Source organism: Cricetulus griseus, chromosome 3, assembly GCF_003668045.3.
Source record: "Cricetulus griseus strain 17A/GY chromosome 3, alternate assembly CriGri-PICRH-1.0, whole genome shotgun sequence".
NCBI classification, from domain to species: Eukaryota; Metazoa; Chordata; class Mammalia; order Rodentia; family Cricetidae; genus Cricetulus; species Cricetulus griseus.
This window is the reverse complement of record NC_048596.1, coordinates 101,279,171-101,296,168: the sequence shown is the minus strand read 5'-3', so window position 1 is coordinate 101,296,168 and position 16,998 is coordinate 101,279,171. Positions and strand designations below refer to the sequence as shown.

General features: G+C 38.0%; 1 protein-coding gene across 3 annotated transcripts in view; it reads right to left on the bottom strand.

Moving 5' to 3' along the window:
• The window catches only part of Acer3 (alkaline ceramidase 3), an 81,478-nt gene that overhangs the window by 44,759 nt on the left and 19,721 nt on the right, over positions 1-16,998 (bottom strand). For 2 of the 3 annotated variants that reach the window (XM_027407712.2, XM_027407711.2), the window contains exon 2: positions 4,263-4,373. The exons of the other annotated variant lie outside the window; for it this stretch is intronic. In XM_027407712.2, the coding sequence (XP_027263513.1) occupies positions 4,263-4,373 (111 nt within the window). The remainder of the gene's footprint in view (positions 1-4,262; positions 4,374-16,998) is intronic. 3 annotated transcript variants of the gene reach the window in all.

The window sequence follows — 16,998 nt, the reverse complement described above, 5'->3', positions numbered from 1 at the left end:
TCACTGCATCAGTTATAATTCATCATCTTCATTTCACTGATCATATATATTTGTCTTTATTTCATTTATTTCTGTTCTGGTCTTTATTATTTCCTTCCTTCTATTACTTTTAGGGTCTACTGTTTTTTATTTCTTGAGATGCAATGTTAGGGTTACTTAACACTCTTCTTGATATAAAAATCCTTTTTTTTTTTTTTTTTTTTTTTTTTTTTGGTTTTTTGAGACAGGGTTTCTCTGTGGCTTTGGGGGCTGTCCTGGAACTAGCTCTTGTAGACCAGGCTGGCCTCAAACTCACAGAAATCCTCCTGCCTCTGCCTCCCCAGTGTTGGGACTAAAGGTATGCACCACCACTGCCCAGCGAAACATCCTTTTTTGAATTGCTTTTGCTATTACCCACAGGTTTTCATATGTTGTATTTCCATTTTTTCATTAATTCACTATTTATTCAGGAGCATATACCTTAGTTTCTCTATATCTGTAGAGTTTCCAACATGTTTCCTTTTATTTATTTGTAGTTTTACCCCATTCTGATCAGAAAAATACTTAAAATCATTTCAATCTTAAATTGTTAAGACTTAAACTTGTTTTGTGAACCAAAATGTGATATCCTAGAGAATGTTCCATGTAATGTTGTATGTAAGTATTCTGTAGCTTCTGGGTATATGTTCCATAAATGTATTTCAGGTTTATTTGGTCTATAGTATAATTTAGATCTGCTAGGGTTTTTTGTTGAGTTTTGCCAGGATAAACTGCCAATTGCTAAAAGTAGGATGTTGAAGCCTCCTTCTATTATTGCATTACAGTCTGTTTGGTGTGTGTGTGTTTATTTATTTATGATTGTTGAATTGACCTTTTTATTATTATAATAAATGACCATATTTTAGTAATGACCATATTTGTCTTTTTTTTTCAATTTTTGCACTCAGTATTTTAGTTGACATCAGTATAGCTAATCCTTTCAGTATACATTTCTATAGAATATCTCAGCTAGAGGCAATACATAATTTCTTTTGTTTTTTAATCATCAAGTATTCTATGCTTTTTAATTGGAGAGGTTAATCTATTTACATCCTAGGTAATTAGTGCTAAGTAAGGACTTGTTACTATTTTATAAATCTTTTAATTGTTTTGTATATACTTTTTTCTTCTAGTACTCTTTCTTTGTGGTAGTGACTTTTTTCTAGTATAGTCTAACTACATGTTTTTTACCTTTGAGTGTATTAATTAAGGTTTTTGCTTTTTTGTTGTTGTTGTTGTTGAGGGTTGGGCATTTTATTCAATTAATAATGATTAGAACTACTAATATGAATGAGGGCATTAAGGTGAGGATGGGGAAAAGATGCAAAAGAAATCTTAAGAGTTCTTTTCCTGGAGTAACTGGCTGTCTCTATGAGCAAAGAACAGCAAGCATTTGATGTAGCTCATTAAATGCTTAATGGGAGAATATAAAATTGAACAGTAAAGACTCCCGGCAAGGTTTTTGCTTTATGGCTACTAAGAAACTACCAAGAATGTCTTATAATAGGTTATGCTAAGCAGATTAAAACTCAAGTTTGATCACATAGAATGAAGCAAAAAAAATCTTTATTTTATTTTATTTTTTTGTTGTTGTTTTTTGTTTTTGGAGACAAGGTTTCTATGTAGTGCTCTCTGTCCTGGAACTCACTTGGAAGATCAGGCTGGCCTCAGACTTGGAGATCCTCCTGCCTCTGCCATCCAAGTGCTAGGATTAAAGGGGATCACCACCACTTCCCAGTTAAAAATCTTCATATTTTAACTTTTCCCTTCCTACATTTTAAATTACTGATGTCACAATTTATATTTTATTGTTCATATAATTATTACAGTTATCTAAGCTGGCCTCAAATTGCTATGTAGTAAAGGTGATCTTGTAATTTTGATCCTCCTGTCTGCTAAGATTACAGGCATAAGTCTTTACATCTGCTTTATGCAGTGTCTGGGACCAAAGCCAAAGCTTGGAGCATTCTAGGCAAGTATTCTACAAACTGAGTTATATCTCCATCCCTATAATGTCTTATCTTTTACTCTTCTATTCTTTCATGAACTCAAATCACTCATATAAATGCTGTTTTGATAATACTCTACAAATCCCTTAAACTCTTTATTTTTATTTTTAAAATTTCTCTTTATTATTTTTCTCTCCTGACTATATTTATTTAAATAACCTTTCTCGTGCTTGATTCACTGTTGGTGCTCTCTACTGTAGTTTTTCATTACATTCATTATATTTTTCAGCTCCATAATTTCTGGGTTTTTTTTGTTGTTGTTGCTGTTGTTGTTGTTTTCTTTTTTCTTTCTTTTGTTTTTTCTGTTTGATTTTTAAAATGGTATTTCCATCTTTTCTTTAAACTTCTCCAGTAGATTTCTGAATTGTTTTTTACTAAAGTTAAAGCTTCCTTTAAAAAATTGTTTAAGAGGGCTGGAGAGATGGCTCATCGGCTAAGAGCACTGACTACTCTTCCAGAGGTCCTGAGTTCAATTCCCAGCAACCACATGGTGGCTCACAACCACCTTGAATGAGATCTGGTGTCTTCTGCTGGCATGCAGCCCTCTGCTGGCATCAGAAGACTATATACATAATAAATTAAAAAAAATTGTTTAAGATATATTTATGTGTATAAGTGTTCTTCCTGCATGTATGTCTGTGTACCACATACATGCCCAGTATCTGCAAAGGTCAGAAGAGGGTATCAGATTCCCTGAAACTGGGATAATTGTGAGCTACATGTAGGTGCTGGGAACTAAAGCCAGGTGCTATGCAAGAGCAACAAGTGTTCTATGACACTGAATCTCTCTCTAGACTCTGAGTTAAACTTCCTTAAACTAACTATATTGAAATTTTTTGATAGATTCCATTTTTCTGGGGTTAATCACTGACAACCTATTCTGTCTGTTTGGTGAGGTCATATTTCACTGCTTGTTTTTATGCTTTTAGACATGAAATGTTGTCTTCTCATTGAAGAATTAGGTGTTATTTCAGTCTCTGCCAGTATGGCTTTCTTTGTGCCATTCTTCTTCACTTAATCTGTTCAGAAATTCTATGCAGGCAGATTTGCATTTCCTAAGTCTGTGACCACTGCAAACATTTCGGTACTAAGGGGTGCTTTTAGACTGGAATGAGTTTTATTTTATTTTATTTTTTTTAGTTTTTTATTTTTCATATATTTGAATTACAAACAAGATTGAATTACATGACGATCCCAGTTCCCTTCTCCCTCCCTTCCTCCTCTAGCACCCCCCCAACTAAAATCCTACCTATCATATGTCCTTTCTTCTAATATACACCTGACTCAAAATTTCTGCTTCCTCATGACCTCTGCATCTAAGGACTCCAAAGTTGATATGGGAAGCCTAGCTACATAGAGCAGCAGAAGACGAAGGGAGGTTACTCAGAATGTATTGAGAAAACTTCAGGGGAACTCAAGAAATTTGTGGTAGATCAAGTATGCATGACTCTGATGCCTCCCCACAGATGTGACAGTTCTCTGACTGCAGCAACAAGAGCTGAAGCTGACACTGGATCTTCTTAAGCTCTGTTGTGACACAGTAATGGGTGAACCTATGCTGGTGGCCCAGGCATGCATGCATCTCCCAGCAGTTTCACACAGAGTTTGGACAGTTTCCAACTACAATAGATCAGAGTTTGAGCCAAGCAAAGGGTAAATTTCAGATCCACTGTCAAGACCAATGTCAGAAGGCAGATAAATCTCTCAGCCACTCCTCTATTCCTTCTGAACACTTTGGCATATGAAACAGAGCTATATTCAAGCCCTTAGCATAGGGCTTGAAAACAGGAACACAACTGGGTGTGGGTGTGTACTCTCAAAACAATCCTTTTAGGTCTTAGGCTCCACTATAGTTGTTCAACTTCTTTTTTTTAATTTATTTTTTTATGTGCATTGTTGTTTTGCCTACATTTTTGTCTGATCTTGGAGTTACAAACAGTTGTGAGCTGCCATGTGGGTGCTCGGAGTTGAACTCCGGTCCTCTGGAAGATCAGTCAGTGCTCTTAACTGCTGAGCCATCTCTCCAGCCCAGTTGTTCAACTTCTTATGGAATCCTGAGGCTTTCATAGAGACTCCTCTGTGAACAGGTATGTGAAACCTCTTATTATACTTATGGACATTATCTTTCATATGTTACAGCTTTTTGTGTTTATTTATTCATTTGAGACTGTTTATTTAACTAAGGAAAATTATATTATAGCACACCATTGTTTTCAAATGAAGTATTCTACATACCCGTGAGTGCTAAATAAGCAGCAATGTACCGTTTTTCCAGTCTATCTCTAATGCTCTGAATTGCACCAAAAATTGGAGGTACGATCATAATCAGGTTACTCACTGTATTCCCTACAGGAGAAAAACAGAAGATATTTAGATTGACCAGAAACACTTAAGAACACACTGATTTGCTCTTTAGCAACAGTTAAATAAGGAACTCCTTGGAAGACCGTGATAAGATACTGTCAAGGTACTACAAAAAAAGTCTTTACTCAATAAAAATTTCTCAAAATGACCAAATAAAACAAAAATACTTCCTGAAAAATGAAACTAAGAATGTTTTAGAGTATACCCACTTAAGACAAATTTTAAATTCTAAAAGCAAGCAAGGAAAGGATCCCAGAAAAACCTCAGAGATAAAACAGTAAGTTAGCTGAAGATGGAGTCTATACTCAAAGTGTGGTTCTCTGTAAGTAAAAGACAATATAAATACTGATATTATAACATAATAATATAAATAATAATATAAATAACTGGGTTATTATTTTGGCTGTGGAATTGAAAAGCAATGAACTGAAAGTCTACATTTTATGGGTTTTGTAATATTTCATTTTTCTTGTAGTGTTCTTAGTTTTAAGACATGAGACGAGATTTTTAAAATTCATTTTTTCTGTAATGCAGTGGATTTTTTGTTTGTTTGTTTTTGAGACAGGGTTTTTCTGTGTAACAGTCCAGGCTGTCTTGAAACTCACTTTTGTAGACCAGGCTGACCTAGAACTCACTGAGATCCATTTGCCTCTGCCTCCCAAGTGCTGGGATTAAAGGTGTGCAACACCACTGCCTAGCTTGCAGTGGATCTTATATGACTTTTGTTCTCATCTTTACAAAAACAAAGTTCCAAGGAACAGCAAAAAAGCAGAGGTGTGTCACTAAATCTGACGACCTGATTTTAATTCCTGGGGTCCATATATATGGTGGAAGAATCAATTCCTTCATATTGTTTTCTGAATTCCACATGTGTTCTGGGATGCATATGTATATGCACACATGTAAAAAATAAAACATGATAAAAATAAAAACAAAATTCAAACAGGAATAGCAAAAGAATAAAACCATGTTGCAGAAGTTGTTAGTAAAACAAGGAAAGAAATTATTAAACAATGCAAATTTTTTCCTTTTTTTATTAGAAGGAAAATTATTTTACATGTCAATCCCAGGTCCCTCTCCCTCCCCTCCTCCCTTGCCCCCCCAACTAAGGCCTTACCTATCCCATACCCTTTCTCCTCCCCAGGGAGGGTGAGGCCTTCCATAGGGTGGTCTTCAAAGTCTGTCATATTCTTTGGGATAGGGCCCAGGCCAACCCCCTTGTTTCTAGGCTCAGGGAGTATCCCTCCATGTGGGATGGGCCCCTAAAGTCTATTCCTATGGTAGCAATAAGTACCGATCCACTACAAGAGGGCTTATAGATTTCCAAGGTCTCCTCACTGACACCCACATTCAGGGGGTCTCCCAGCTATCAGTCTTGGGAACGATGCAAATTTTATTACAGGCAGAGATGAGTAACATATTTACAATGTTTCAAGTGAATGATTTTCAATACAGTTACTAATATCAAGATAAATTATCAATTAATTGAAAAAGTAGAATGGAGATATTTTCTCAAACAATCAAGGATTGGAAAAGTATATTTGCAACACATCTTTTCTCTGGAATCAACTAGATAATATAATGAGCCAAAATAAGGACATTACTTATGAGAAAAGATGAGGTAAAAATCTAAAAAACAGGGGCTACAACACAGGAAAGTAAAGGATCAAGAGGACTGCTGTCTAAAATATCAGTGATGACACGGCTGAAAATAAAGCAGGAAAGTAAAAAACTGCAGGAAATTTACAAGGAAAAATAGGTAATTTAATGAGTCAAAATATTGGTAGGATATTTGATAGAAGTATTAGAAAATCTGTACTGTTTAGTCAACCTGGTCTCAACCAACCCAGGCATCTGTTGCTGAATATTGGGCTAATTCAATTATACGTAATACTGTAAGGATTAACCATATATATCTGTGAGTTCTGTATGAGTGGTTTCAACCCACCACATATTGGAAATATTTTTAAAATGTGTACTAAACACAGACTTTTTCTCGTCATTATTCCCTCAACAATATAGTAACTACTTATACAATATTTACAATATGTGTTATTATAAATAATCAAGGGATCATGATTCATATTGAAGGATGTGTACAGACTATATGAGAATATTAGGCCATTTTATGTAAGAGATGAGCATCTGCAGATGTTGATATTCACTGGTGTTCAGAAGAAGGCATCAAATCCCCTGGGACTAGAGAGGTACAGGTGGTTGTGAGGCACCATGTGGGTGCTGGATCTTGTGCAAGAGCAACAAGTTCTCTTAACTTCTGAGACAACTCTCCAGACATATGTTTTTAAAAAGCTGATGTAGGAGCTGAGGATTTAGCTCAGTGGTAGAGGGCTTGCCTACGAAGTATAACACCCTTGTTCAGTCCTCAGCTCCAAGGGTGGGGTGGGAGCAATGGAACAAAAGAAAATAAAAAAAGTTGATTTTAAAAATAGGCATAGAGTCAGGCGGTGGTGGCCCACGCCTTTAGTCCCAGCACTCAGGAGGCAGAGGCAGGTGGATCTCTGTGAGTTTGAGACCAGCCTGGTCTACAAGAGCTAGTTTCAGGACAGCCTCCAAAGCCACAGAGAAACCCTGTCTCAAAAAACAAAACAAAACAAAACAGACATAAAATTGTCCCTTATAAGACATTATATAAATGATAGCCAATTTAAGTTTACTAGACAAAATAATATACATGATTGCAGACTTAATTTTTTTAAATTAAAAACTGCTATTAATCAGGTTCTAACCAGAATTAGTAAGCCATAGAGAAATTTGAGCAAGAAAAGTTTACAATAAAAAATTGCTGAAGGAAGTTAGATATACTTCAGTTGGCAGAATTCTTTCCTATCATTCATGAGGCACTAAATGCTAAGAATTGATTTCCAGTATCACACTAACCAGGTGGTTCATACCTATAATTCCAGCACTCAGGAGCATGAAGACCAGAGGTTTAAGGTCATACTCAGATACTCCTGGAATCCAGTTGCAGAGAGGGAGGAGTGATGAGCAAAGGAGTCAAGACTAGGCTAGAGACACCCACAGAAACAGCTGACCTGAACAAGGGGGAGCTCAAGGAATCCAAACTGATAGCTGGGGAACCAGCATAGTACTGTTCCAGACCCCCTGAACATGGGTCAAGAGGCCTGGTCAATCTATGGGGCCTCTGGCAGTGGAACAGTATTTATCCCTAGGATACGAATGGACTTTGAGAGCCCATTCCACATAGAGGGATACTTTCTCAGCCTAGACATATGGGGGAGGACCTAAGCCCTGTTTCAAATGATAGGACAGATTTTAAAGATCCCCCATGGGAGGCCTCACCCTCCCTGGGGAGCAGAAAGGGGATGGGATAGAGGGTTGGTTGGGGGGGGGGGCAGAGGAGGAAGGGAGGGAGAGGGAACTGGGATTGACGTGTAAAACAAGCTTGTTTCTAATTTAAATTTTTTTTAAGGGTAAAAAAGGTTATACTCAGCTACACTGTGAATTGAAGGGCAGCTTGGGCTGTATGAGACTTGGTTTCAAAAATAAAAAAAATATTGGAGCCAGGTCACCTGGCTAAATATACCTGTAATCCCAATACTTAGAAGACAGAAGTAGAAGGCTCTCAAGTTCAAGATCATATTATTAATTAAAGGAAGGAAATAGAGTGGCTAGTTGGTAAGAAGTAAAGAAAACTCTGCAGAATAAAAAAAAAATAGTGGGTGCAAGGAGAGTAGACCTACTCTCCCTACTCACTGTGGTAGAGCAGTAAAGAGGATCCCTCAGGGCTGAAATGCTGAACAACAGCCATGGTTCATTGAACAGTAGAGAAGCTGTTATGTGACATGCTACCAAACTTGCTGAAATCCACCCATTAAAACCTGCCAGAAGGTTGGGGGATACAGCTCCATTGATAGAGGGTTTGTCTAGCATGCACAAAGCCCTGGGCACAGTTCCCAGCACTGCATAAACTCAGTGTGGTGGTATATGTCTATAATCCTAGCACTCAGGAGGTAGGAGAAACATCAGAAATTGAAGGTCGCCGGATGTTGGTGGCGTACGCCTTTAATCCCAGCACTTGGGAGGCAGAGGCAGGTGGATCTCTGTGAGTTCGAGGCCAGCCTGGTCTACACAGTGAGTTCCAGAACTGTGTCTAAAGCTATAGAGAAATCCTGTCTCAACCCCCCCCCCCAAAAGAAAGAAAGAAAGAAAGAAAGAAAGAAAGAAAGAAAGAAAGAAAGAAAAGAAATTTAAGGTCATCTTCCACTGCATAGAGAATTTGAGACCAGCCTGGGATACATGAGCCCGTTTCACAAACACACACTCACATATGCTTGCACCACACACATACACAACCCTCACCAGTCGGAAAACTGTCTTGTAAGGTGCCAGCAAAAGCGGACAACCCTGCAGGTGTGGGAAGAAATTATTGGTGCTTTGGACTAACTTCAGGGCCTAGGTACTAGAGAAGCTTCCTGAACTTGTGGGAGCTATATGGTACTAATTTCACCTGGACTTTAAGAACCGGCACCCAAGAATCTGCCTGGCTAATACACCAACACCAAGAAGGAAAAGCCCTTCCTCCTGGGATGTATCTCTAGTGCCATCTACTGACGAAGTTTAACTCCTGCTAGTTGTCAAAGGAACAGTTAAAGATAGTACAGAATAAATATTGAATTTGGAGCAAAAAACCGGCAATAAATTGATTCTAGCAGTTAAACTTCTTTTCATCAATTGTGCCTGAACCAAACTATGGCTGGCAAGGGTGCCCTAATAACCATATAAAAATGTGAGTTTGAGGTGAAATAGTTTTTCCTTTTCTTCTCCATATATCTTAATGTGCCTGTAGAGTTTTGTAATTTGACGTACTAAAAAGATGGATGAGCCAGGCGGTGGTGGCACACGCCTTTAGTCCCAGCACTCGGGAGGCAGAAGCAGGTGGATCTCTGTGAGTTCGAGGCCAACCTGGTCTACAAGAGCTAGTTCCAGGACAGCCTCCAAAGCCACAGAGAAACCCTGTCTCAAAAAAAAAAAAAAAAAAAAAAAAAAAAGAATGATAGAAAGAATGATAGAAAAATAAAGGCTAAATTACTTCTGCTAAGAATTTAATTGGGTTTGGAGTTAACTTCTAGAAAATTATATTAAGAACAGCTTATTTTCTAGAAATAAAAACATTCATTCATATACCACACAATAGTTGCTAAATATTGAATAAAAAATTCTGCTTGAATATTTATTTAAATGAATTAAACAATCTTTTGTGTAAGCATGGGACCTGAGTTTGGATCCCCATAAATCATGTAAAAGCTGAGTGTGGTTGCATGTATCTGTAACTTTTGCTATTAGGGTTTGGAGTTGAGACTGGCAGATTCCAGGGCCCACTAGTTAGCCAATCTATCAGAAATGATGCACTCCAGGTTCAGTGAGAGATCCTGTTTCAACACAGTAAGGTGGAAAGTGAATGAGGACACCTAATGTTAACCTCTGGCCTCTACACCCACATGCATGGGTGAGTGAACCCACTCTATACACATGCATACACACAGAAGTAAAAATAAAATTTCAAAAATCTGAAAAGTTAAGCATTCTCTTTATATATTTTATAGGCCAGGTTGGCAATATTCTAGTAATTTCAGAGTTGCTTAACAGTCATTTTTTTCAAGAAAGACTCACATATTAAAATATGGTTTTATGATTGGAAGCTGAAATGGCTCCCCCACAAGATCATGATTTGACCTCTTGTCCTCCTGCTGATAATGCTACTTTGGAAGGCTCTGGAACGTGTAGGCGATGAGGCCAAGCTGGTAGAAACAAGTCATTAAGGGCAAGTTGTTGAAGGTTGTACATAACCCCTCATTACTGTCATGAACTCTGTTTCTTGGTCCACAATGTGAACAGCCTCCACCACACTCTGGCTTCCATGCCTACCCTACAAGGACAAGGTGAAACTAAGATAAATCTTCAGATTATTTCTGTCATGTGTTGTAGTCACAATGACCTCAAAACAACAACAACAACAACAATAAAACACACACACACACACACACACACACACACACACACACACACACACACACACACACACACATATATATAAAGAAAGGGGGAAAGGACAATAAGCAAAAGATAAGTTTAGAAGAGAACTATGAATGAAGATATACAAGCAAGATGTTTTGTTTCAGCATGACAGTAGGTGGAGCCAGTGTGTTCAGCAAGCTAACTGCCCAGTATTTGGCAAAAATAGGGCCCTGAGGTGACTAGATGCTGCAATTAGGAATTGAGATGAATTTACAAGTATATAACCATCTCCCAGAGCTAAGAATAAAAACATAGAAGCATTAAAACCTAGTGAAGCTCAAAAAAAAATACCAATTGTGCGTTACTGATGCTTCAAAAGCTCTCCCCCAGCCAGCAAATGAGCTACATGAAAGCTGTACAGTAAAAGTTTCCCCAAATTTCATTTTACCAAATATTTTCATGGAATATCCAAATAGTGCTAAAAACTCCTGGGCCTTCAGAGCTGGAGGAGGACAGGGAGAATTTAATCTCTCCAATTTATAGCAGGCAGCACACTGTTCTATGGAGGCAATTGATTTGTTAGCTAACATCTTCATTTAACAATCTATAAATGAAAAATATTTAAACAATTACATATGATCAGATGATACATACATGTGTATTCATTCTCAGCACATCCAATATCTTCTGAGTCATGCATACACACACTAATGTGCACACAAATAAAATTATGCTAATAGCTTTTTATTTAAAGAAGTTTTAAAACACTATGAACATTTGTCTTGTTTCTTTGGACTGCCATAACAAACGACCATAGCCTGGGTGTCTTTATGAATTTATTGAGAAGGTTAGAAGTCTTAAATAAAGGTGTCAGCAGAGCTGTTTCCTTATGGAGGCACTGAGGAAAAACTGTCCCCTCATTCCTCTGAGTTTTGAGTTGACTGCTGGCATTTTTTGGCTCTCTTCAGTTTCTAAATGCATCATTCCAATCTCTGCCTCCACTTTCACCTGCTTTCTTCTCTCTTTGTCACTGTGATTTTTTCTTACAAAGATACCAGTCATTGAATTTAGAGCACCCTAGTTCTGGTATAATTTAATCCTGGGATTTTAAATTATATCTTCAAAGACCCTATATTCAGATCAGATCATACTCTGAGGTACCAAATGGACATGAGTTTCAGGTGAACATTATTTGCCACCACAATTATTATTGAACATGCTTTTAAAAGAAAAACATAACATATTTTAAAGCAGCAATTCTTTTTTCTTTTTGTTGGTTTTTCCAGACAGGGTTTCTGTGTGTCACCCTGGCTGTCCTGGAACTTGCTCTGTAGACCAGACTGGTCTCAAAAAGCAGAGATCCATCTGCCTCTGCCTCCCAAGTGCTGGGATTGAAGCCGTGCATCACCACTGCCCAGCTAAATCAGCAATTCTTTTTCAAACTAAAATTTGTTTTAAACTAAGATATAACATGCACATAATTTACCAAAAAGTGAAACAAGCCAGGTGGTGGTGGTGTAGGATTTTAATCCCAGCACTCAGAAAGTAAAGCCAGGCGGATCTCTGTGAGTTCGAGGACAGCCCAGGCTACAGAGAGAGTTCCAGAACAGGAGCCAAAGCCTCACTGAGGAACCCGGTCCTGAAGAAAAAAAAAAAAAAAGTAAAACAATAACAAGGAAATTATCCTTGAGAATTCCTTAATTACCTTATATAATGTAGTAAACATGATTTTAGAATATATTTCTTTTGAAATTTATTTTTATTTTTTGCATATGAGTGTTTTGCCTATGTATATGAAATTTTGCACAACTGTGTGTGTTATGCACCACACACGCAGTGCCCAAAGAGGCCAGAAAGGGGAGCTATCCCTGAAACAGGAGTTATACATGGTTGTGAACAGGTGCTGGAAACTGATTTCTGGTCCTCTGCAATAGCAGCAAGTGTTTTTGATTGCTGAGCCATCTCTCCAGCCCTTAGGAACACATTCCTTTATCTATACATTTTATTATCCCATAGGTTGAATTCCTGTGAGTAGAATCTTCTCCTGGATACTACCTAGCATTTCTTTTTAAGAGCTGGTTCCCCATGTAGGAAGGCTGCAAGCTATAAGAGGTTCTACATTCCTACACTCCTCTGGTCAATTCTCACATCAATCCAAGATTCTATGTTGTGAAAATTAGAATCAGTTGCAATAAAAACAGCACTCTTTTGAACTTTTATAGGAAGGTGGTGTAGTTAATGCCTAATATATTATACAGTATATTTTGACCAAATATACTGTATAATAAACAGTAAAATCGGAAAAATAACCTATGAAATACCTCATGATAACAGAAACTGAAGAAAGCATGCTGAGTAACCAAAATTGAACTGGCACTGGGGAGTTCCTATCTGAAGTTCTGGTTTAGACTCTGGTTTGGACTTTAAGAAGTCCCAGATCAGCTAGGTAAGTGGGATGGCTAATAGGCAGGTTGATAAGTAAACTGGTTTCAGGTGAACCTTAAGTTCTGTACTTTTTTAAGAGTTGTACTCCAGCTCTTGAGTGTATATCTATTTAATGCTTTGTCATAAAATTATCATGAAATAAAATTTATATAAAGAACTACTACATATTGAAGTATGTAGTCATGTAGTCATCAGGTTCACAAGGCTATTCCTAGAAAAGCACTTGTTAAAACTGTTTTAAGATGTGAGTTTAACTACCTGCTTTTTTCATGAGCACCATTTTAATTTGAAAGACAGACAGGTAAATCATGATTATTTATTCTTAGGAATATGGAAGATCTTCCTGGAAATAAGCAAAGTGAATGTTCCTTCAAGAAAATCAATTGAATGTTTTTTTTTTTCAAATGACAAAGTATTAGCTTTTGAAGTAAAACTTAGTTTTGAAAATCTTGTAACTACCACTGTGAGACTAGCATCTTGTCAATATACACAGGTTTATCTTGCAATGCCAAAGTGTTATATTACAAATGTGATTTTGTAAATATTAAATAAGTACCTTATGTCTAAAAGACCTATATTAACAGTGAACCTTTTTTTCTAAATGGCTGAGGCATGATGCTTATAAAATCAAGCAGATTTGGTAAAAGATCATTCAAAGTACAAGAAAAATTAATGTATTTTAACGTGACATTTTGGCACAAGATCAATGATATAGTCATGGAGGTCTATGTTTTAACTTACCATGAGACTACAACAACTTGTCAAGTTTTAATATAGAATCAAAGAACACCCACAATTATTGAGAAAAGCTAACAAAACATTTCCTTTACCAACTACCTGTCTGTGTTTAAAGCCTAGTATTTTATAGATTTGACCCAAAACATTATTACAGATTAAATGCAAAGGAAAAGGGGAGAACCCAGCTGACTTTTATTAAGCCTAATGTTAGAGACTTCTAAAAATGTAAAGAAATATCATTCTTATTACTAAATTTAATTATTATTGTATGTGCACGTGTGCATGAAGTGTGTGGTAGGGCACCTGCGTCATATCCAACACGTGGAGGCCAGAACTTTGTGGAGTCAGTCAGTTCTTTCTTTTCATCTTACAGGTTCCAGAAATTCAACTTAGGTCATCAGATTTGAAACGCAAGCATCTTAATCCACTGAAACATCTCACCAGCCCTCACAATAATTTTTAAGAGCAGGAAGAGACCCTAGAAGCATAAAGTTTGAAAAGAACCAGATACAGAAGTAGATGAACACATTTCCCACAGCCTGGCAGACCTTTCAGTGTTGGCCAGGGTTGGGAGTGGATTTTTTTTTTCTCCCTGAGACAGGGTTACTCTATGTAGCTTTGTAGACCAGACTGGTCTCCAACTCACAGAGATCCGTCTGCCTCTGCCTCCCGAGTGCTGGGAGTAAAGGTGTACACCACCATCACCCAGCAAGAGTCTATTTTAATAATGTTCTCATAATGTACTTCTATCTAAAAGGTTTCCATTGGCAGTGTAGACTGTTAAGGAATAGAAGTTAAGAGTTATCTTATAAATGAGCAAGCAATTTAATTATAGTCATGCTAAGTAGTGATGTAATTAATTACAGGGATAAGCCTTACCTAGTCCCCTATATGTCTTCAGAGTTAAGCTTAAAGCAAATAACTAGAAACAAAGTTTGTCTACTCAGATATACCTAATAAGCAGACAGTCCTCAAATGCTCAGAGATCTGCAGAATATGGCATTTAAAATGTTTTATTAAAAAGCTTTTCACGGGCTGGAGACATGGCTCAGAGGTTAAGAACACTGGCTGTTCTTCCAGAGGTCCTGAAGTCAAAAGTCAATTCCCAGCAACCACATGGTGGCTCACAACCATCTGTAATGACATATGGTGCCCTCTTCTGGTGTGCAGGCATATATGGAGGCAGAATGTTATATTCATAATAAATAAATACATCTTAAAAAAAAAAAGCTTTTCACAATAGAGAGGCATGCCAGCTCCTGGCAGCACCCCTATTTCCTCCAAAGAAGATAGATAGGCACAGAAGAACCTCCACCCAGAACTGGCTTCAAAAGTGGCAGTACTAGCCACTGAGCAAACCTGCCTTTCACCTCAACTGCTGCAAAAACCTCTTCAAACCCTGGACAAAACAGGACACTGGGGAATTGACAGCCTCGAGTTGCCTAGACAAAGATACGTTGCTCTTCCTACAAGCTCCTACTCCACAGTCTTCTGAGGCCTGGCAGGCCTACGCCTTCCAGTAGAAGACTGATGTTGCCCTGAAACCTCTGCCCTCAGTGACCATGGAGAACCCCAGAGTAGCAGTCTGGTCAGCCAGCAAGTAAGTCTGTCATTTTAAATCATTAATTCCAGTAAAATTTATCCTTCTCAGAACTCTTGGCGACTAGTTTGGCGACTAGTAGCTTTGCCAGTTTAACAGTAGCAATAAAGGCTTCAGCTGCCTTCTCAGTTCTCTGTAAAATTCAGGTCACAGGCCTCACTTTCCTAGAGCAAATACTAAGTCTAGATACAACTTACCTCATTACCAGACTCAAAAAAGAGATAAACTCACAAAACAGATTTCAGTATAACTTCTTACCGTTCCTGTTTAAAGGAACTTAGTTTATAGTGACTGCTTTCAGTGGTCAGCCACCTGTATTTACTAGTGAATTAGATAGAAGGTATTTTAAGGTGCAAAGTTTATGTGAGGACATGAAAACTTAAGATGTGAGTATCTAAGAATATTTCAGGGTCTAAGAAAGTGACTTAAGGTATGTAAATGCAAGTTATGAAGGTGTGGGGATGAAAAGGCTTAAGTGCTCATAAAGAGAAAGTGATTTGAGATCTGAAACATGCTCCAGATCTCTCACTCTCAGTATGCTACAGTTATATTAAGACTCCAAAAGTTCACAGTCTTTTGTGAACAGTAACCAATAAAATTCTGATAAGCTATTAATCTAACTCTGACAGAGTACTAAACACCATACTATACCACTATACAATCATAACTACAAAATCAAGATTTTAAATTCCCTTTGGTTGTTTTCTACTATAGACCTCAAAGGTGCTTTTCATTGTGCTAAAAACATGTCACAGTTTTCCAAATGGAAGAAAGAATGTTAACGCTTTCAATCAAAATCAATTCTGGCATGAGTAACTGACATTTCTACTGTGTGAATTTCAGTACAGTTTACAAACAATGGGAACACTAATGTTAATGTGTTTAAAACTTATCTTTTCACAAACTCAAAGAATTCTTCTAAGTTCCAGGAAGTCGTATTGGATTCACCTCAAAGAGGTCTGATGCATCCCTCTTTCAATTACCAGGATCTAAGCAGCCTAAGCCCCCCACCTTTCCCTGGTCTTGACACTCCCCTCCCTCAATTACCAGAACCTAAGAAAAAAAATTTTCCCTAAACTTAACCTTGTCCTCTGTTCTTCCAGCACTTCACCAGGTCTAAGAGGCACTGTGATGGTTCCATAGAGCCTGAACAGTGGTGAGGTAGCTAGCTACTTCTGGATGTGGTCAGCTCTCCAGTTTTCTCAGTTCCCCATAGATTCCGATACCCCCAGATCAGCAGGAAATAGTCTCAAGAACTCAGAGCCACAGTCCCTTAACTTACCACACCCCTAAATCCTCATCTTTTTAATAAACAATAAGGGGAAAAGGTTAGCATTCAGGAGACCTGGCAGACTGTGTCACCCCTACATACATGACTTGCCAGTACTTAGGCAGTACTCTGAACTGCTCAGGGTCCCAACAACGTCTTCAGCCATGTTGCTGAACCCAGCCCGTTCCTCCTCTTCCTCTTCCTCCTTCATCTGCCTCTCACCCTCTAGCTCTCAGTCTCTCCTTAACTCTCTCTCTCTCTCTCTCTCTCTCTCTCTCTCTCTCTCTCTCTCTCTCTCTCTCTCTCTCTCTCTCCCACTCACCCCACATGAGGCTTCTCTGCTCTCCCTTTTTCTCTTCCCTCTCAACTTTCCCTTCCTTCTCTCCTTTCTCCTCCCCCAATAACACTTCCCACATAAGCTCTGTCTGCATGGCATGTTTGTCTCTCACCTTTCGTGGTTTGGACACAACCCACCAAGGTCTCTTTCTTGTGCAGTATCATAACAGTATGGAGGTCATGGGTTCAAGCCTCAGCATTTGAAAGAAAAAAACTCAGTT